This window comes from Pipistrellus hanaki (genome assembly GCF_964339955.1).
Source record: "Pipistrellus hanaki genome assembly, chromosome: 7".
Classification (NCBI taxonomy): Eukaryota; Metazoa; Chordata; class Mammalia; order Chiroptera; family Vespertilionidae; genus Pipistrellus; species Pipistrellus hanaki.
The window spans coordinates 78,841,625-78,864,734 of record NC_140509.1 but is presented as its reverse complement, the minus strand read 5'-3'; the positions used below and the strand labels follow the sequence as shown (position 1 = coordinate 78,864,734).

Here is a 23,110-nt window from a genome sequence, read left to right as displayed (position 1 = left end):
CCCTCTCCCTCTCCCTCTCCCTCTCCCTCTCCCTCTCCCTTTCCCTCTCCCTCTCCCTCTCCCTCTACCTCTTTCTTCATTTCTGAATCAATAAAAATATACTTTTAAAAATGTGTGGGAAGTGGTATATTGAATATAGAAAATTTAGTCACATTGAGGGTGATACTTGGGGAAGGACTTGAAATTTAGTTTTGAGGAACAATTAGACAATCATTCTAATGTGGGTAAAGCACATCTGGTAAGAGTAGACACCGTATATATGAAAGACAGGGAGGGGAAAGTTGAGAGCACAAGGTCACTGAAGGTGGGCATGGACAAAGGAAGTGGCTCCGGATAAGGAACACTCCTTTCATTAAAACTGGAGGTGGAAAGTTTAAGTTCAGATGCAGTAGATTTGCAGATTTTGTGGCAGAAATTGAGGTAGTTTGGTGGCTTCAGACTTCTCTCTGAGGAATTAGTCAGTCGTCAGTTAGGTCATCTGCGGTGAGTGAAAATAATAGGAAAAAAGAGTTTGAAGAGTTTAAAGGAAGTCCCAGCTCTTCCAATTAGGATACCCAGAGGGAGTGTAGCCCTAAGGTATTCATTGTATGCAAGGAATGATCTCTTTCATACTTATGGAATGGTACTAGTTAAATGCAAATTAAAGAAGAGCATTTTCATCATCACAGAAAGTTCTACTAAACAGTACCGTTTGGGAATATGTAAAGTATTCAACTCAAAAATAATAAGACAACACAATATAAATATAGTAAAGTACATGAACAGGCAGGTCTCACAAGATAAAAAGAATGACTACTGCATAATATGTTGTTCATAGAGCCCATTCTGACTGATCAGGTTCCAGAACATGTGGCCCTAATATTTTGGATACCATTTTTGCCAATAAGCATATGAAAAGGGCTCAATTTAAACTTTTAACTAGAGAAATGCAAATTAAAACTGTGAGTAATCATTTAACTATTATTGGAATAAGAGCAATTAAAAAGTCTAAAAATACACTTTTGAGAATGTGGAGGAAAGGAACTCTCATAAGCAGTATTAGGAACAGTAAGCAGTAAAATTGAAGGTGCACACATCTAATAACTGCATTCCTAGAGAAACCTTCACACTGGGTACAGGAGGCTTGTCTGAGGATGTTCATAAAAGTATTGTTTATAATCTCAGAATATTAAAAATTAAATGGCCATTATTATATAATGGGAAAACATGTTTTATATATATTTAAATGAGAGAACGCTATACTTCTTTGGAAAGGAGTGAACTATAACTGCAAGAGCCAAATTAGATTAATTTTAAAAACCTAAAGTTGAGTGAAAAAAGCTTATTGAACTTAGAAGGATACATACTTTTTTGTACCATTTTTAAAGCAATAGTACTTATTGCTTAAGAATATTTACACATGAAGTAAATCTTAGAGATCTGAATAGGAATGAAAATAACCAAATCCAGAATATTAATTATTTCTTTGAGGAAGGAAGAAAAAGAGATTAGAGAGAGCTATAGAAGCTGCTTTAACGTTTCAAATGTCTAATGTCTTAATCAAGGTGGTGAGTACACGGGTATTTATTAATTTTTAATCTATACTATTTAAAAAGTTTTAAGTAGTTCTTAGTATAAAAGCAGACAAAAGTAACAAAAGCAAAACAAAAAAGAAAGAGGATGGTAAGAGTAATTATCAGTCAGTAGTATGAATTTTGATAGTTTTTATTCATAAATGTAGTGCTTCAAATTTTATTGTGTTTTAACCAGCTAAAGTACCGATTTGCCATTATTTCTTAAGGAAAAAGTCCCTTAGTATCTCAATTTCTGATATTTCATACATTTCAACCAGGAAGTTTCCCTGATAGCTTGAGTTTCCTTCTCCTTAACATCAACTATTCATGGCCAGTTCAACAACTTTGTACCAAGATAAATAACAAATCCTTCCTTCTTGGTATATGCTCTTCAAATATTTGTAGAGTGTTATCATGCTCTCTCTTAGTCATCACTTAGCCAGACTGCAACTGAATTCCTTTAATCTTTCCTCATAAATCAGACCCTCTTGCCTTCTAATCATATGGCTTCTTTTCTGTAGGTTCTTTTCTATTTTCTTTTGGGAATAAGATTTTTTAAATAGTTTACTTAAGAGTACTGAAGTCATCAGTTGACAAAAAAAAAAAAAAAAATTCAGATCTCTGCAGCTGGCCTATGATCTGGCACCTCCTACTACCGTTAAAATAGCAAACATATTCCTGGAATCAAAATTGTTATATTTTACTTCCTATGCTAATTTATCAATCCTTCTTTTTTTTTTTTTTTCTGTTTTCTGTTTTGGACAGATCTTATTTGATTTTATAACAGCTTTGACACAATTGGCAACAGATTCAAACAAATTTAAATTTTAAGCCCTTTCCTTTGAGCACTCTTTTAAAAAAGAAATCTTTACTATTGAACATATTACATATGTCCTCCTTTTCCCCCATTGCACTCTTGTTATTCCACACAATTGATAGCTTCTGTTACACAAAACTATTATTTATCAACATGAGAGCTTTAAATAAATATTAAAATAGAACATATATTTTGTTCTTTAATATGTGTTTCTTTAACACTCAAATTTTTATTGGGAAATGTAATATTATTCGCAGCACACGCACACACATACATACACACAATTTTAAAAATAATCATAAGATTAAAAACTGAAGATGTACCTCCTAGCTTAAAAGAGAGAAGTCTTCTGTGTGCCCTACCCCAATCATTTCCCTCCCCCTGACACCAAAAGTTTCTGCTCTCCAGAATTTGGTCTTAATCAGTCCTTAAAGGTTACCACTATGAATGAATACCTTAACATGTGGTGATAATTGCATAACAACCTGAATGTACTTAATACTGTTGAATTGTATACTTAAAAAAATGATTAAGATAGTAAATTTTACATATTGTTTATTATTGTCCATCTTATTATTACCAATGCATTGCTTATTATTTTCCCTTCATAGAAATGGATTCATTTTTTTTTTCTGTGGCTTTCTGGTTTCATTCAACATTAGGTTTTGTGATTCATCAATGTTAATACATGTAGTTCTAGTACCTTTATTTGTACTCTGTATAGTATTATATTGTATAAAAATGTCATATCACAATGCATTTATTCCATTGTTGGTGGAAACTTTTCCTTGGAAAACAATATTTCTATGAATATTTTTCAAGTGCACATGTGCAGGAGTGAAATTCTGTGTTGTAAATAACTTCTCACTGTTGGTGGCGTAACTCAACATTCTATAGTGTCTTTTGATGAATGTAATTTAAAAATTCTATGCTTAGTGGGTGTTTTTTTAAATATATTGTGTGTTAAAATCTGTATATTCCATATCATAAATATATTTTATACATATTATTCTAAAAGTATAAAGTTACTCTTAACATTTATTCGTATTCTATCTGTAATTGTCACACAATGATTACCATTATCCATTTCCATAACTAAAGGTTAACAGGGCTAAAACCCAAAATCAGATAGAGATGTGTTTTCCCCAAGAGATTCTAAAGAACAAATATCTGCATTTAGGGTTGGGGGAAGGTTGAGGGGAGAAAGTCCAGAATACTGGTTTGGGGGTTAGAAGACTTCGACTCTAATCAAAATTCTACAGTTAATTATCTCTGAGACTGAATAATTAAATTAACTTACATTTCTTTAATTCATAAATAAGGAAGCTGGGTTTGGCAATTCTTTATTCTCTCAGAGTTATAATAATTTTAATAGTTCTAATAGTAGACCTTTCAAAATGTGAACTAAAATCTCTAAAAGTTGTGAAAACTAGAAAATGCTCAAAGCTAAAATCCAAAGTAATAGGAAATTTATCCTGACTATGAAACTATTTATGGTTTGGAAACAATAATTCTGTTGAGATGTCTTGTTTATTCAGTTACACAATTTAAACAGTTTACCTAAATCTCAAATTTCCCATGGGTTTTAGGACAAAAAATGAAATTTTATGGGTCCTTATCTTATTATAATTGTATTTTTAATAATGACTTTATTTCTTTCCATTTTTCTAAATTATAGGGTGGCTTCACTCGTAAATATTCACTTAGCTCAAAAACTGGAACCCTTCTCCCGGAATTCCCCAGCGCTCAACACCTTGTGTACCAAGGATGCATTTCTAAGGAAAAGGTATCAATGAAAGCTACTTCTCTATTGATTTTCTGATATGTTGGTTCCATATCTCCCTTTGCTAGGAATCTCATGCCACTTGCAGGAAGCAGTCAGAAATCTGCATACTCAAACATCATGGACTGATTTATTGAAGGAACAAGTGTTTACTAACATCGATCAAACACTTTCCAATTAATTATTTACCATCTCCATGATAGTACATCATCAGAAGATGGTAAAATAAACATTACAAGACTAAAGATTTTTTTTTTATTTAAAACTCAGTATGAAGGAAGAAAATACTAGAATGCATCTATCACAGGCAGGTTGTAAATCATAAGCTTTATGTTTGGAATGAACTCCATTTAATTTTGGTAAAGAATTATCAAGCACTTCTGCAGAACAGAATCTGTTCCTAGCAGTGAGGGGAGGTATGTAGATGAATGCAAGGTCATGCACTAGATTAGGGGTGTCCAACTCAATCAGAGAAGGGGCCAAAATCTAAAATCCAGCCTAAATTGCGGGCCGAATGGTTTACTGAACAGTCATAAACTGACAATGTCATAAACTGACAATGGAGTGCAGTGACGACAGTGCGGTGCAGGCCACATTGCAAGGCCTGGTGGGCTGGATTTGGCCCGCGGGCCTTGTGTTTGACACATGTGCACTAGATGGTCGCAAAGCTTCTTTTCAATTCTAAAATTCTTGTTTCTCTGACAGTTGCAAGTGTTTTTGAAAGTTAAGGAAGAAATTTTTTCCATAGGATTTAGTTTGTAAATAATCCTCAACATGATTTCCCCCAGTGTTTATGTAATAAAACATGTGGCTAAATCCTCCTCTATTTTTGAATTTCTGAAGTCATTTTTGTATACCTATTAGCTAACTAATAGCAGGATCTATTTTTAATTCAGGGCACAATTTCTACATTATTTTTTAAACTGGAGTTCATTTTTCATTAGCACTTGAGGAAAACACCTTTGGTCATATTTTGAGGTGCAAAGATAGAGGAATATGATGAACTAATGCCCAGTTGTATTACTGTAGAAACCAGAAATGAGAATAACACATTAATAAGAGAACTATTGGTAAATAGGCAGACAGTAACTTCTAGGGTTCCTTCTGGTGACACCTACTCTGCCAGTTAAGAACAGGTGAAGTATCGAAGGTTATTCTCAAATGCTGATTCCAAGCAAATCTCCTGAAGTGTGTCCACTTCCTACTGTTCTCTTCTTCCATCCTTTTTACCTTAAAGATGTAATGTGTGAAATTATGACTTCAGATTTAAGGTAGTTCCTGTAAATGTTAACATGTGGCAGTTTGTGTGGAAATCAGTGGCACCTCAGGGAAACAGTTCTTTTGGGGGAGGGTATGGTTGAGCACCTTTGAGGAGAGGATTCCTACGTATTGTAAAGACTTGACCTGATGAGAGAGAAAGGTGGGGAGAGAGCAAAAAAGGAAAAGGAGAAGTGAGGAACATATTCCAATAGTTTATTTCTGTTTCTCTGTTGGCTTCCAAGGAACTCCTCACCAGTCAACCTGAAAAATGGTCTGTAAATCATTTTCTCAGCCAGGTATCAAGGTGCTTACATAACCCTAGTTTCTAAGTCATTCCCATTGGTCCCCATTATGAGCACCAGGGATTAGCACTCATTTTTTCCCTTGAGGGCCCTGAGCCCTGCCTTTCACCTTCTTCACCAGTAGCCAAGTTCCCCAGATAACTTTACAGTTCCTAGAAAGAGGGGTGGGCTGGAGCTCAGCATCTGCTTTCTTCAGACAGAAAAGATGGGACTGCCCAGTGAGAAGTTGATTGAGGTGTGTTAGCTGAAGCATGGAGCACAATGCTTGGTATATAACAGGAGCTTAATAAATGTGTGTTGAATGAATGAACAAATGAAGGCAGTGTTGAAAGGATGCTGTGGCTAAGCTTTTTCTTCCTTTAAATAGGTAGATACCCTCATAATGATGTACAAAACTCACTGCCAATGCATCCTGGACAATGCAATTAATGGGAACTTTGAAGAGGTAAGAGTGACAAAAAATGCTTTGCTGACCGTACTAGAAATACATTCTTGTTCTATTCTTTATATGAGCTGAAGCAAAAATCGTAATGTATGTAATCTTTGCCCTGCAACTAGATCCAGCATTTCTTGTTACACTTTTGGCAAGGGATGCCTGATCATCTCCTTCCCCTGCTTGAAAACCCTGTTATCATTGACATTTTCTGTGTTTGCGACTCAATTCTTTATAAGGTAAGCTCTTTGGGTTCTTTTAAACACAAACTACTAGCATATATTTCTTTTAAGAGCATTCTGTCTACATTTCTGCAATATATTTTCAATAAATTTGTTATTTCTGGCTGGAGCAACACCATTAATTTTTTTTTCTGATGAGAAAGCAAGCAGTTTAATAGTGTATATTTAATAGTATATGTATTTCAATTTAAGTTTACATAAAAATAAAATCAATTTTATTTATAGCTAAGAATAATTCTAAATGCGGCATACTAATACATGGACACAGTTAATTTTTATTAACTGTTCAAGGTGTTTTCAGATTAAATAACAATGTGGGTTGTTTTTTTGTTTTGTTTTTCATAATGTCAGTGTTTTGGGGAAGAGCAGAATTAAGCACTCTCCCAGGACTAATAACTTGAAAAATCTTTAAAATCTCCAGCTTTAATGCATTATTGTCATTTTTGTTCTCAAGCCAAGTAAGAGTCCCCAAGTATCTACAGAAGGATCACAAAGATAGCCTGAACAAAGACAACAGGAGCCAGTTGGTCTTCTAGCCAGACATTTAGCAGGAATACCCACTGTTAGTGTCACCTGCCTAACCTAGTAATTGCAATGTTTTTAGATATTCCCCTCTCCCTACCTTTTACTTTTTTATTTTTTATTTTTAAAATATATTTTATTGATTTTTTAGAAAGAAGGATAGAGAGTTAGAAACATCTATGACAGAGAAACATCGATCAGCTGCCTCTTGCACACCCCCTAGTGGGGATGTGCCCACAACCAAGGTACATGCCCTTGACCGGAATCGAACCTGGGACCTTTCAGTTCACAGGCCGACACTTTATCCATTGAGCCAAACCGGTTCCATCTCCATCTCCCTACCTTTTAAACACACACACACACACACACACACACACACACACACACAACACACACACACATCCCTACCTCATGCAGGCATTGCTTTTAGAGATAAAAGTCTAAGTTTCAGAAATGAATTAACATGTTATTCCCTTGAAAACTAGGAATAAATGCAATTGTCAAATAATGTCTTTTTACAGAAATACTAAGTAAGAATGTATAACTCTCTTTTGCTGTGATTAAGGTTCTTACAGATGTACTCATTCCTGCAACAATGCAAGAAATGCCTGAAAGGTAGGTTCAGCCAATAATACACACAATAAGCCTGAAAGAAATGACATATTTACCCCTAAGTTTGCAAGTAATTAATGTTCATTGTAGAGAATTAAAAAACGTGTAATTACATTAAAAAATTATTCAAAATCTCACCGTCTTCTTAATGTTTTAATTATTATCTCACAGACTGATTTCTAGAGATAACTGTAAATATGTACATTTAAAAAAGTAAAACCATCGTATACATACTATGGCAGTATGCAGTGAAAAGTTTTCATATCAACAACACAGATCAACATCTTTTCAAATGGTTGCAGAGGTTTCTAGCATTGAAAAATCACTATACTTTCTTTATTGAACTAATTACTTACCAATTGGAGCTTTTTTAACCCAATTCCAAGTAGCAATTATGATCCTAAATTTACAAATGAGGAAGCCAGGAGCAGAGAGAAGTTAGTTTATTATTTTATATTTATTTAATTTATTTGCTTGTTATTTAGAGTCAGCCTATATTTTAATTGAAGTCTGTTTAACCCCAAACTATCTGCTCTTTTTTCCTGTACCATCTCAGTCCTCAACTTAAGCACCATTCCAAATATATTTAAATTTGTTTTATTTATATATAATCTGTAGATTATTAAATGATTTTAAAAATTTTTATATGTTCTCATAGTATAAACACAACCAACATTTGCAATTTTGAAATAGGGTCCTCTAATGAGAACATTTTTGATAATTTATTTCAGAGTTATATTTGGATTATACTAATATGCTACTATAAGCTAATATTACATATCTGAAATGATGTCACTTCCAATGTGATGGGCTCTCAAGAAGCTAAAATATGAGAAATCAAGTGCATACTTATATTTCCCAGGAATATTTTATAGAAAATGATTGAATCACAAGTTAATATTGACAATAATTATTTATTAAACACTGTGCATGACAAGCTTTAATCTAAGCACTTTTCATGAATTATTTCACATAATTCTCATCATAATCTTGTGACATGGATACTATTCTTACTTGCACTCAACAGATGAGGAAACTGCAGCTTGAGGAGACTGAGTATATTGAGTAAGATGATAAATGCCAGCCATAGGCTGACATCAAAAGCCATGTCTTGGAATCATACAATAATTGTTCACCTCATTAAGCCACATTTATTTAATGCATTTGAACAACTTTGCATTGAACATATTGTGTGGGGGTTTTTCTTTTGTAGCTTATTAGCAGACATAAGAAATTTTGCTAAAAATTGGGAACAGTGGGTTGTTTCATCCTTGGAAAACTTGCCAGAAGCTCTGACTGACAAGAAAATACCTATTGTGCGAAGATTTGTATCCTCTCTGAAACGACAAACATCTTTCTTGCATCTTGCTCAGGTACGTTAGCAAGCCGAGGGTACTGAGTCATCAGCTCAAACATGAACCTTCTAATAGTAAAGGCAGAGGGACTTGCAGAGTGTGGAGAGTATGTAGACAGGAGTTAAATACATTGTGAGATTCTAGAACAGAGGAGGGGCATTAGTGGAAAAACTGATAAAATTTGAATTACTTCTATAGAGTAGTTAATGTCCTGATTTGGGCAATATACAATAGTCATGTAAGATGTGATATTAGGAGAAGCTAGATAGACAGCATATGGAAATAGAGTTGGTCCTTTTTATATATGGGGTCAGCAACAGTAGATACTGAGGATAGTTGTACTCTGCACTGACTTTGAAAGTTTGTTACAAATTTATAATTACTTCAAAATAAAAGTAAAAACATAATTCAAATGCAATGTAAAATATAAAACTCTTATTTGTCACATGAATTTAAGTAACAACAATTAAATTTGAAAGAAATGAGCCCATGTGATATTTAATGTTGTAAAACCCACAAAACCAACACGTTTTAAAACTGCTTTCTAATTTGGCTTTCTTAATAGAGGAGAAAAAAGCAATTTTAAAATTAAACTACATGTTTGTATATTTTTATGTGTTTTTTAAATATATATTTTTATTGATTTCAGAGAGGAAGGGAGAGGGAGAGAGTGAGAGTGATAGAAACATCAATCATGAGAGTGAATCATTGATCATCTGCTTCCTGCACACCCCTATGAATTAAAACATTCATTTTCAAAGTCCAAAATAGTTTTCAAACTTTTAACAGAGATGATCATGAGTCTCAGTTATTTCTTTTTAGTTTTAAAGTAAGAAAACACTTATGATACTTTTTCCTGAAGGAAATGTTTCTCTAGAAGCTAAAACTTTCCTTTAGATAGACTATCACTAAAGTAGTTTAGTGATTAAAAAACAACAGCCTTTTCTGTGCAGATTGCCAGACCTGCTCTCTTCGACCAGCATGTCGTGAATTCCATGGTGTCGGATATTGAAAAGGTTGACTTGAATAGTATTGGATCTCAAGCCCTTCTCACCATTTCGGGCAGCACAGACACTGACTCTGATATCTACACTGAACGTAAGTCTTCTCTCTGCTGAGCAGGGTTTCCCAGCTTTGGCACTATTGACATCTTAAACTGGATAACTTTTGTGGGGGGGCTGTCCTGTGCATTGTGGGATATTTAGCAGCACCCCTAGCCTCTACCCACTGCACTTGATTCCAGCAGTAGCTTTCCCCCACTTGTGATAACACAGAGATGTCTCCAGACATTGCCAAATATTCTTCCATTGGAGTACAAAAATCCTATATTTGAGAATTCTGGTTTTTTTTTTTTTTTTTAAAAACACATTTTAAAAAGTTTTCTCTGTTTAAAGACAATGTACTGACTCATTGTGGAAAACCTGGAAAATTTAGAAAATATTAAGAGGAAAATAAAAGTTATCCATAATCTTATTGCCTAGATATTGCCAAAATAGAAATAATCTGGAAATAATCAGAATGGTCTTGAGTTTTGTGATTTTTTTTTTAGTTTTATATTACAGGCATCCACATTTACATGTATTTAATGCTCTTGGCACCTATGGCATATGATGCATATAAAAATGTTATCTCTGCACAATACTGTTTTTCAAAGCAGAGAATCTCTGATCAGGTTTGGAACACCTGAGTGAGTTTACCAAGCCAATATGTGTGTCTAGACAACCCAGCTCGGTTTCCAAGGGATAACAACCTTCTATTTCTCCCTTCATCTCCTTCTGAAAAGACAAAATATAAAGTAAAATAAAATAAAATAAAATAAAATAAATGCAGCCTTGTATAGGCTGTAGCACCAGTAATAAATTGCTCTCTGGGGATGGTCCAACCTCAACCCTGCTTTCTGTTCCTTAATATAAGATTATATTACCCTTTGAGACTCAGTAAACCTCGAACTCTTTAATAAAATGATAATCGTAAAGTGTCCCTTTAAGTTTTGCGTGATAAAAGATTATTCATGTAAGTGGCTCACCCTTCAGCGCAGAATTGAAATTTTGCTAAAGATAAAGAATGTTGCATAAACAAGAAATCAAAAAGCCTAGTACATCTTTTAGCTTCCAACTAAGCCATTGCATTTAATGAAAGCATTGGATTCAAAACGAGTAGTCAACTATATTGGCAACTTACTCTTCTCTAGTATAAACATTCTTATATAATATCTAACCTATATTTCAACATATACCAAGATCACTTACTAAAATTTTAAAGAGTAAAGTACCAAGGAATTTTGTTATTGTTTTCAAGATATGAAATGAATTCCTTTAACATATGTAACTTAATCTCCCTGTCTTTCCCTTTTATTATATAATATTGTTAATGATCCCTAGTTTTAGGGTTTCTCATGGGTTCAATGTAGAGTGCAATATTCTGCTTTTTCCCCCTTTTATACATGATAGATGACTCTATCACGGTGTTCCAAGAACTGAAAGATCTCCTCAAGAAGAATGCCACCGTGGAGGCTTTTATTGAATGGTTGGATACTGTGGTAGAGCAGAGAGTAATTAAGGTACTTTTCAATAATAAATGCTAAACTGGCTGTAATTTCTTACTGCTGGTGATGGGGTGACAGTATGTGTGTAAAATGCTTTGAGGAGTGTTGAAGCCCTATAAATAAGGCAGCCCGAATAGCAAAATTAGGAATATGCCAGATTTGAGAGCACTGGGCATGGGTTTGATTCTACTGATCCTTTCTTGACTAAGGACTACAGGCAGACACTATAGTGGTCTCTCTTTAACTGCAATTTTGCTTTTCGTGGTTTCAGTTACCTCAGGTCTACAGCGGTCTGAAAATATTAAGTGGAAAATTCCAGAAATAAACAATTCACACGTTTTAATTCTTCATTGAGTAGCACGAGGAAATCTCTCACCATCCCACTCAGTCCTGACAGGACGTGACTCTTCCTTCCCTTTCTTCAGCTACCCATGCTGTACCTGCTCCCTGCTTGTGAGTCACTTAGTATAATAGCTGACTGGGTTAGCAGATCCACTGGTGGTAACCCTTATTTTCTTAATAACAGCCCCAAAGTCCAAAAGCAGTGATACTGGCAATTTGGATATGCCAAAGAGAAGTGTGAAGTTTTTCCTTTAATTGAAAACTTGAGTAGAATACAATAAGATATTTTGAAAGAGAGGTAGAGTTGGAAAGAGAGAGAGAGACCACATTTGCATGACTTAGTACAGTTTATTGTTATAATTGTGAATTTTATTGTTAATTTTTACTGCACTTAATTTATAAATTAAACTTTCTTATAGGTATGTGTGTATAGGAAAATCTTAGAATATATATAGGATTTGGTACTATCCACGGTTTCAAGCATTCACTGTGGGTCTTGGAATATATCTCCTTTGAATAAGTGGGTGGTAGGGGCTACAATAGGTCTTCCCTACCAGTCAATAGAGTTACAGCTGAATAACATCAGTAGTGAAAGGTAAACCTAGAAACTGGAAAGATTCTGGCCCTTTTCTAAAGAGTAAGTTTCCATAAATGCTGGTTTTAAGTATTTACATTTTTTTTTTTAAATTCCAAGAGCTCAGTATTTTGTGTTTTCCACATGGTTTCTTCAACTCTTTTTGTTAATCTTCAAGTCATCCATCATGAAAACAGGACAATGAGAACAAATATATCCATCACTGGTCAGTGTTAGCCATTCCATATCAATGAAACTAGTTATAGTGTAGGGACTTTTTTTTTTTTATCCTAGAAGGAAAACAGATTATCATGCAGGACCAGAGAAGTCCGAGTTAATCATTCACAGAAATATACCACCCTTCCTTCACAGTTCACCTCTCGTTCTGTAAAAATAAAATACAAGATAAAATATTTTGTAAATTATTTCATTTTGTTGTTTAGTTCTATTAGGTAACAAACACACTACAGAGCAAACATCTATTAACCTTAAAAACTGAAGAAAAGACCATGAGAATCCCTGGACAGATCATTTTATTTGATGAAACACATGGTGTGCATGCCATCTGTCCATTTGTCAGACAGGTTATCTACCTCTTGGGTCTTATGTAGTTCATGTACTAATGAGAGGACAGATTTTATAGAACCATTTTATTCTTTAACTTTCTAGACCAGCAAGCAAAATGGAAGATCATTAAAGAAGAGGGCTCAAGACTTCCTGCTGAAGTGGAGCTTTTTTGGTGCTCGAGTAATGCATAATCTCACCTTGAACAATGCATCCAGTTTTGGTATCCTATGTGCTCTATTCAACTCTTCTTAAATGAATCACACCATTTGTTCCCAGTCACATTTGCATCAGTTTTCCAATACGTGGCGTTGTCACTTCTCAGACCATATCTGAATATTAAGCCTGTAGAGACTAGTAGTTATGAACCTGGGTTTTAGAGTCAGATCACATGTGGAGTTCAGTCTTATCATTTTTCTCTGGCTTGGGCTTTATCCAAGCTTTCTGCTCATCATAGAAGAAGGAGAATATTCCTTTCATTGAGGTATATAGGCACTTGAGTGACACACACACACACACACACACACACACACACACACACTGAGTGGCCAAATTATTATGATCTCTGAACACATAATAATCTGGCCACTCAGTATATGTCTTATATAATAAAAGGATAATATGCAAATTGTCCTCTTGACCAGGAGTTTGACCAGCAGGCAGGCTGGCCAACCTCCCACGTCACCTTCTCCTAGCCAGGCTGGCCAGACCCCACCTATGCAGGAATTCATTAGAGGCCCAGTGCATGAATTTGTGCATGGGTGGGGTCCGGCAAATAAATGGTAATCCATGCATTATTTTCGAAAGGCACTACTCATTGTGATATGGCAAATTTTTACATATTTTTCAGGAATCCACATAGCTGTACTTCAGGAAGTAGAGAGCAGCTTAGAAGACATGATCTCAGTTTCTGAACCATCTTTCCTGCTATGTGATATGTGAAGCAAATTGAGTAAAGCCAGCCCTTTAAAAAAGGAAACACCTTCTTTTTCCTAAAAATATTAGTTTATTGTTATAAAGCTAACTACAGTACTTCTGCTTTTGGCAGTTGCATTTTGAGAAATATTTACATTATAAAATAGCTTATAATGAACTAAGTTGTTTTTATTTAATTTTCAATGGAATTAAATAAAATCAGCCAACTTTTATTGAGGGATAAATGAAATGTAGTGAGTTTATTATTTTAACCTTCCTGGTAACATGTAAGGTTTCTTAAAATATCCAACATTGAATCCTGACTTTTTTATGAAAAAAAAAAAGACTTTTTTGGGGGAAATCTTAGTGGAAAAAAAGTCTAAGTTTTTCCAGAACAGCTTCTACATGCAAATTACTCTTTTCCTTCTTGAAATCAAAGAGCATTTTGTTTCAGGCTCTCAAGACATCTTCTTACGTGACACTTTTTCCAGACTATGTTGGCCATTGTCTAATTATTTAGTACAAAGTAAACAGAAATAGAGCAGAATAGAGCTTATTCTCCCCAGGCTAAAGCTTATCACACTCCAATGTGTGCCCTCTTAAAGCATAAAGCATGTCTCACTTTCATCCGTATTTTCCTTTGATGTAATTAGTGGCCAAAGAGCTGGCAGGACAGTACACACAGGGAGCTGGGCAGGCGGGACACCGAAAGATTAGAGTCCCGGGTTAAGCATGTTGGTCTTAGCAGGTCATTTAAAGTCCAACAAGTATTTGTTTATTTCAGTTGCTCCTTGTAAAGTATTGCGAGATGGTCACCGAGATAACTTGACTTCTCCGTTTTTCTCTTTCCTTCTCTCTCTCTCCCCCTTATTTCATCTCATGTCGCCCTCTACCCATTCCCCGTCCATAAACAAGGCTCTTTCCATCTGATCCGCATGCTCCTTGATGAGTACATCCTCCTGGCCATGGAGACCCAGTTCAATAATGACAAAGAGCAGGAGCTACAGAATTTACTGGACAAGTATATGAAAAATTCAGGTAACTTAAAATGTCCGCATTTCCCGCAGGGAATGGGTGCAGAGCAGAGGGTTGCATATTTCTTTGTGGAAACCGGAGTTTGAGCATTTGTAAGCACACGTGTTAAGTGGGTCTATACCAGTCTCAGAGTTTACCCCAAACACGTCACTGCTAACACGGTAAAATGATATTAACGGAGTCCTGTTTTTTTCTAGGGACTACTCTTTTCCATAGAGTATTCAAGGTACTTTCCTAAAACTCTGAAGGAAACAAAGTGAATGCTCTTAATTTTTGAAACTTTAGATAAGATTGGAGAGATGACTATAATAGAACAAAACAACAACACTGTAATTCAAGACAACACATGTAGTATACCGCCTTATAAATAGCATAGAAATAAGTTCTCCAGTAGTTTAGAGAAGGAAGAGAACACATCTACTTGGGATGTGATGAATTGCATTTTGAAGACTGTTCATGCCAGAGTGAATTATTCATTTTTTAAAAATATATTTTTATTGATTTGAGAGAGAGAGAGAGAGAGAGAGAGAGAGAGAGAGAGAGAGAGAAACATCAATGATGACAGAGAATCATAGATCGGCTGCCTCCTGCATGCCCCACACTAGGGATGGAACCCAAAACCCGGGCATGTGCCCTGACTGGTAATTGAACCGTGACCTCCTTGTTCATAGGTTAACACTTAACCACTGAGCCATGCTGGCCAGGCCAGAGTAGATTATTTTTATTTTTATTGCTGTTCAGAACCCACCTATACCCACAAGCGTACAGTTAACTAAAACAAGCACACAGCCAAAAGTCAGCTTTGTTTCCCATTTCTCATGAGCTTCCAGATTTCTGACACAACTCTAAGATATTTTCAGTTTCTCTTACTTGGGCTCCTCTACTGGGAATATGGGAGGGATGTTCACTTCCCCATTTTTACAAACCATTCCAGATGCAAGTAAAGCCGCCTTCACCGCTTCTCCGAGTTCATGCTTTCTGGCAAACCGTAACAAGGCGAGTGCTGCTGCCAGTGACGCTGTGAAGAATGAGAGCCACGTGGAAACAGCCTACCTTCCTCTGTTATCCAGCCCACCGGGAGGCTTACCCTCTGCTCTGCACCCGTTCCCTGCGGCGAGTGTGGACAGCATACCGCTCACAGGTACCCTGGGAAACAGTGAGAAAACCATCTGGGCTTCAGTATTCCTCACAGGGGCCTCTGTCTTTGTTTTCTTGAAATTGGTAACCTCCAGGCATCCCAAGAATTAAAAAAAAAAAAAGCTTACCTTCACTAACTTAATAATGGTTTATGAAATTTCTATGATTTTCAGCATTTGTTACTCACATTAACAATAGTATATAGTAATACTATTGCTAACATAGGCATCCCGCTTTGACCCACTGTCTTACTCATACCAGAAGTATATATAATTAGTTATCCTCATTTGGTGGAAGAAAAATTAGATTAGGTGTGCATAAAATCCTCAAGATGCTTTGAGAGTAAAAAAAAAAGGGGGGGGGCTGCTATTAATTTTTGGTTTTCGAGGAGATTTTATTTCTCCTCCATTAAAAAGTGGATTTAGCCATTTCAGCATAACCATTATAATTTTCCTCTTTGGTCTGGGGTACCTTTTGTATCAGTCTGAATGTCTAGTGGCTTGTATTAGCTACTAGATAATTTCTTAAGTCTTTGTCTTGCTTTATGCCTTTTCTGAAATCCTTTTACATACATTACTGCATTAAACACACAGACTTTTAAACCCAGAAGAGCCTTATAGTTCAAGGGCTTAATTCCACCATGGGGAATTGGAGGCCTAGGGGAGTGGATGGCATTTATAACTCATTGTTCACCAGCATGACATTTTCAGCTGGCTGCGCTAAAGCCATGCCATGTAGACTTTATTGCCCTTTTACCCTAAGAACCAAACCACCTACCATTTAGCTTGCTTTTTAATTATAGAAAAGTGAGAACAGCAGGCCCCTTTGTCTTCCCAAACTTGAGCTGTAACCATCTTTATACCCGTGGAAGCGTGAGGCCTCGGACTTTCTTCCATAGTCACTGACTCCAAAAGTCTCCACTGCTGTAAAATATGCATGTTTTGTGATGGTGTTTTATAAACCTCAATCTTCGGTGTTCCCCAGGTTTTTTTTGTTTTGTTTTGTTTTGTTTTTAAATATATTTTATTGATTTTTTTACAGAGAGGAAGAGAGAGGAATAGAGAGTTAGAAACATCGATGAGAGAGAATCATCGATCAGCTGCCTCCTGTACACCCCCTACTGGGGATGTGCCCGCAACCAACGTACATGCCCTTGGCCGCAATCGAACCCGGGACCTTCCAGTCCGCAGGCCGACGCTCTATCCACTGAGCCAAACCGGTTTCGGCTCAGTTTTGTTGTTTTGAGAGAGTAGGAAGTTGGGAAAAGGTATAATAATAAATCTTTTGAATATATATATATATATATATATATATATATATATATATATATATATATATTTTAAAGAAGTGGCCCATCTATTTTAACCTGCCAGTAGTGAATACTTTGGTAACTATTTTTATTTTCAGGTCAAATGGAGCTTTCCCAGAGTTCTGGTCATCTGATGACACCACCCACCTCTCCAGCCATGGCCAGCCGGGGAAGTGTCATTAACCAAGGTCCAATGGCGGGAAGACCCCCAAGTGTGGGTCCCGTACTGTCAGCCCCGCCACACTGCTCCACGTACCCAGAGCCCATTTACCCTGCCCTTCCTCAGGCCAACCATGACTTCTACGGGACCAGCTCCAACTATCAGACTGTGTTTAGGGCACAGCCTCACCCCCCGGCAGGACTCTATCCTCACCGCCCGGAGCATGGTCGGTGCATGGCCTGGAGTGACCAACAGCTTTCCAGAGAGTTCTTCAGCGGCAGCTGTGCTGGGTCTCCCTTCAATTCCCGGCCACCGTCCAGCTACGGCCCGTCCCCGCACAGCCAGGAGGCACACAGCATGCAGTTTTTAAACACAGGAAGCTACAATTTCCTGAGCAATGCAGGAGCTGCCAGCTGTCCAGGAGCAACACTGCCTCCCAATTCACCTAATGGTATTACCATTTTTAAAGCTTCCCTGGCGTTTGAGAGGGCAATAAGACAAACCGACAGAGTTCCATCTCTGCTGAGTAGCATGTTATCCCATCAAACCTTCTGAAGATCATGGAATCTTAGGCATTTGGAGCTCATTTCTGCTGCCTATAAGCATATCCTTAGTTCTTGAGGTTTTCTTAAAATTTCACATACCACCTGTGATGAAAAAATATTATGTCAAACCATATGTCCGAGACATAACCTTAATAGCTCCAGAGAAGAATGCTTTGTTCTTTGAAAATATTTTTAATGACACTTTTCCCCCCAGAGAACTAGCAGCACATCCTAAAGATTACTACCAAAACTATGGCCCTGTTAGGCTGCTAAAACATGTTAAGGAGCTAGAAAGCTCTGTGGACTTCTTCAGCCTCCAAGCTGAGCTCTGTGTATAGACAGTTCTGGTGCTTCTCTCGTAAGCGTAGGCCAGTTCTTCCAGAAACAGAAATCTATTAGTGAAATCGGTATTTGATAAGTAGTGTAATTTTTGTGAGAAGCTAATAGTGCTTTTTTCAATCATGGGAGGATCTTGATAATTTAGATAAGAGAAGTATTAGAGAGATATAATTAGATCTCTAAATTAGTAATAAGGTAACATGTATTTTTTAAAAAATAATAAAATAGCACTGTGAACCATTCTACATATAGGTAGAAACCCGATTCTATGGTAAATGTAGATGTGAATGTAATATTTACAGTATGATATCTTTAGACTCTATCATATCATTTTGTCTCTCTTTGCCTTCCTGAAATATTCATTGTAATAAGTTAACCGTCTGTTCTCGACATTTTCTGTTATAGGCTACTATGGAAGCAATGTAAACTACCCAGAGTCTCATAGACTTGGATCGATGGTGAATCAGCATGTTTCTGTCATCAGCAGTGTCCGCTCACTGCCTTCCTACAGTGACATCCACGATCCTCTTAACATTTTAGATGACAGTAGTAGAAAGCAGACGAGCTCATTTTATGCAGACACATCACCTTCAGTTGCATGTCGAACGCCAGTAGTAGGTAAGTTACCTTAGTAGCTCTTGAAGATACTTTCAAAAGTTGTTAACTTCGTATATGCAGTATTACTTTGGAGGGTGATTGTTGAGGTGAACTGGGCACTCATGTTCCTACAGTTGATTTGTCACTTTGGATCTGGTGACATAGATGATAGATAGATAGATAGATAGATAGATAGATAGATAGATAGATAGATGATAGATAGATGATAGATAATAGATAATTATATATAGAGATAGAAATAAAGATAAAGACAGAGAAATATTAATTCTTACCTGGATATTTTCCTTTGATTGTTTTAGAGTGGGAGAGAAGAAGGGAGAGAGAGAGAAACATCAATGTGAGAGAGTCATAACAATTGGTTGCCTTCCGCAGGGCGACACTTTAACCCCTGAGCAACACCAGTCAGGGCTGACATTATATTTTTGTATCTGCAAGTAACAGTTTACCATTTCTCAATATGTATGTGACTACTGCTGAAACCTACTGCTAGATCTGTTGATCTTTTCACATAACATACATGAGAGCTGGCATCTATTATGTAGGCAAAAATGAATATAATCTGTCAAAGGCAGTCTAGGTTTTATGAGAGCAATAATTATATCTTTTTCTCACTCTCTCATTTATAGTTAGACCCAGAGGCAATGCTAGTAGGTATCTCCATCAGTACCCCAAAACTATTCCAAGTTTTAAAAATTGGTAGCTTCTGGTGGAGATTACTATCATTTTCCCAATTGTATGTAAAATGTGATTAGACACCTCTGTAGAAAATGTTTCTGTATTTGTTGTTCTATAACATACATTTTAAGTAAAAATGAGTACAACAGAGTGTTTTCCATGAAGTTCCGTAGCATCTTCTTCCACCCAGATTGCTGTAGCTAAAAAAAAAATAATAATAATCTTGAAATTTGAATTAGATGTATTACCAGCACCCAGCAAAATGTCTGCCGCATAGTAGGAACTCAAGAAATCAGAGTTGAAAAAGGAGCAAAACATACACTTTTAGTTTCTAAAATTACTAATAAGGTATCACAGGACAAGCATATGTTCATGTGAGTCTCAGGGCAGGGTGTTAACTCTTACATGGGATGGTTGAAACCTTCTAATGGAGTAGATTTCAGACGAGTGTAAGTAAAGGGCATTAGCACCCAACTGGAGCAGAAGGCAAAATGAGATAAATTCTCTCTCCTCACTCAGTGTGCTTTTCTAATAATTCAATAGGAAGTGCTTCTTCCCTTCCTGTGACCATCCCAGCTGTTCCCTGAGCAGAGTCTAGTAGCTCATCTCATGTTATCTGCAGATGGTCATTGCTTCTAGGTTACTCTAATGAAGCAGAAAATCCCACTTCAGGAAGTTTCCTCACTGTGAGACGAAAATGTACCGTGTTGCTATTTTTACTATTAGTTCTGTTTACTTGTAGAGATAGTGGTAGCTTTGATGGAACATAGCTTAGGTGTCAGATGGATTCTAAGCTTTAGTTGTCAGGGCTGGCTTACAAGTAAATTGCACACAGGGCTTTAGGGTGAAAAGAGGGAATAGAATAACTAAGGCATGCAAGTGGAGTTATAACCTAATGTATGTCAAGTGAGTTTTAAATCTTGGTTTTTGGTGACAGAGAAGATGGTAGTTAGAACTATTTAAAAAATAGCAGTAAGCCCTGGTTAGTTTGGCCCAGTGGATAGAATGTGACCCCGTGGACTGAAGGGTCCTGGGTTCGATTCCAGTCAAGGCCACATAACTCGGTTGTAGGCTCGATCCCTAGCCCTGGTCAGGGTGCATGTGGGAGGCAAGCAATCCATGTGTCTGTCTCACATCAATGTTTCTCCCTCTCTCTGTCTCTCCCCATCCCTTTCATTTTCTCTAAAAATCAATGGAAAAATATCCTTGAGTGAGGATTGATGACAACAACAAATAAGAGCAATGAGAACACAGCAACCATAAATACAAGAAATGTAGTGTTAGTGAGCCAGTTATTCTGATTTTTTTTAAGAACCTACTATGTGTCAGACTTTATTCTAGGTGTGAGGATATGGTAGTAATCAGGCCAGAATTTCTGCCCCTAAGAAGTTTACATCTTAGTAAGCTCAAGGGAGTCAAAGCAATAAATATGTAAACAAATACATTGAAAAAGAATTTCAATTATTCTGAAGTCAATTAAATAGGGTAAAATGACAAATGGTGATGGAGGTGCTACTTCTAGATAAGGTGATTGTATAAAGAAGCAGGAGGCAGAAACATTGGCGTAGAAAGATGAGTGATAAGGAGACAATGACATGAAGGCCTGAGGGGACACTAGGCAAAAGAAGCAGCAAGTGCATCGTCTCTGAAATGGGAACAATTTGGGGAAGTTCCATGTGCAGAAAGAAGGCATGTGTTTTGAACATGGTGATTGAAGAAGAGAATGGAGTAAAATAAATCAGAAGGCAGACAAATTCCCACAGGGTTTATGAACTAGGGTGAGGAACCTGGGTTTTGTTCTAAGAGTAACGGGAAGTCATTGTAACATTTGAAAAGAGTGAATAAGCTGATGTATTGTTCAACAAGGTTATCCTGGCTCTCTCTGCAGGGCAAGAGGGTGGGGCAAAGGTGAGGGTCACAAGATTAATTAGGAGGTTGCTAGGTTGGTCCGGGTTAGAGAAGATGGTGGTTTGAACTCCAATTGTGGAGGTGCAGATGGAAAGAAGAGGTGTATTGGGTATATCTTTTGGAGGTAGAGTTGTGTGAATTTAAATTTGGTATTGAGTTTTCATTGTGAAAAGTAAATTCTGGAAGAATAGCAAGTGGGCGGGGTGAATGGAAGAAAATAGGTGATGGCTTTGAGAAACCATACACACTCAAATTTAGTATAGCGATGTGTGCTGAATGCAACAATAAACAAAGAGGCCTAAAGTGAGTGGCACTGCACAGAAAATAAATGTCAAATTTCAATTGCTGATTCTATTTTCCTTTACAGCATCCAGCTTGCAAACCCCAATTCCTTCCTCTTCATCTCAGTGTATGTACGGAACCTCCAATCAGTATTCCACTCAAGAAGCCCTGGACTCCCATGCAGCAAATGGGAGAGAAATGGTGTCCTCTTTGCCACCCATCAACACTGTGTTCATGGGGACAGCAGCCGGAGGCACTTAAACCAACAATGTTGGGTGGGGGTCAAACTCTGAAAATTCCTACTGCTAAATATTATCATCTCAGACTCTCATCAGAGTAAAGACAATGGAGTATGTGGTATCAGGACACGATTTTTCAAATCATTAGGACAAAATGGTGGACAACTCCATAGTCAATGGAGATTCTTGCGGAGTTTGTTTTGCACACCAACTGTTTAAAATGTGGTCTCATTATTAATCAAAGTTTCAAATGTTATCCAATGGAACCAGTGGAGCTTTGAAGATGCCAACATTTCAACCATGAAGATTGAATGTTTCACTCTCTAATTTATTGAAAAATCTGTGTGCTGTTTCACATTTTTGGTTTCTAAAAAAGAGAAAAGTTTATTTAATGCCTTTAAAAAAAACCTTTAATATATTAGGATCTCAGATGCATTGATTGTTTACTATCGCTTATTTGACAAAAAGTCAAATGTGTATGTTCTACCTCCTATGGAAATGTTTACAAAGTTAAGACTTAATTCAATCCAGCCTAGACCAAAGTTGCTTAACTTTCAATTCCTGTGCATTGGTGTGATTATCTCTGTTACATAGCAGTATTCCAATTCTATGTAACTGAAGATTATAAATGCTTTCCCTCTTTATTTAAAAAGATGAGAAATAAAAAATAAAGTATGGAAAAAATGTTAAAGGTGTGGTTGATCTCAGGGCTGGGACTGTGATATGTCCAGACTCCCTGGAAAGAGATATTTCAGTCACTCAGATTTCTACAGAATAAGGAGTAAATTAATTGTTTTACAAGTCTCATGGTAATGACTATGAGCTCTTCTAAGGTCTGGTGTAGTAAACTGTTCCTATTGTACTTTGAAGACAGTTTTACAATCCTAGGTTAGTAATAGAAATTTAAACAAAAACCTTCCAGAAAGGTAAACAATAGCAGTTATGGCATACAGGACATTTTGTGCTTTGGGAAGATAAGGAATGATGAATTTATATAAAGGATTATTGTACTATCTCACTCAATTATTAAAATCTAAATTAAAT

General features: G+C 36.5%; 1 protein-coding gene across 1 annotated transcript in view; it reads left to right on the top strand.

Moving 5' to 3' along the window:
• RFX6 (regulatory factor X6) overlaps positions 1 to 22,088 on the top strand; it is a gene marked incomplete at both ends in the record, with an annotated part of 40,266 nt that extends 18,178 nt beyond the window's left edge. The window contains 13 exons of the mRNA XM_084891313.1: positions 4,049 to 4,156; positions 6,083 to 6,160; positions 6,274 to 6,387; positions 7,478 to 7,527; positions 8,738 to 8,897; positions 9,833 to 9,977; positions 11,330 to 11,439; positions 13,010 to 13,127; positions 14,735 to 14,857; positions 15,789 to 15,995; positions 17,399 to 17,911; positions 18,750 to 18,962; positions 21,913 to 22,088. Coding sequence (XP_084747439.1) covers positions 4,049 to 4,156; positions 6,083 to 6,160; positions 6,274 to 6,387; positions 7,478 to 7,527; positions 8,738 to 8,897; positions 9,833 to 9,977; positions 11,330 to 11,439; positions 13,010 to 13,127; positions 14,735 to 14,857; positions 15,789 to 15,995; positions 17,399 to 17,911; positions 18,750 to 18,962; positions 21,913 to 22,088 — 2,115 coding nt within the window. The remainder of the gene's footprint in view (positions 1 to 4,048; positions 4,157 to 6,082; positions 6,161 to 6,273; positions 6,388 to 7,477; positions 7,528 to 8,737; positions 8,898 to 9,832; positions 9,978 to 11,329; positions 11,440 to 13,009; positions 13,128 to 14,734; positions 14,858 to 15,788; positions 15,996 to 17,398; positions 17,912 to 18,749; positions 18,963 to 21,912) is intronic.
• Between the last annotated feature and the right edge of the window lie 1,022 nt (positions 22,089 to 23,110).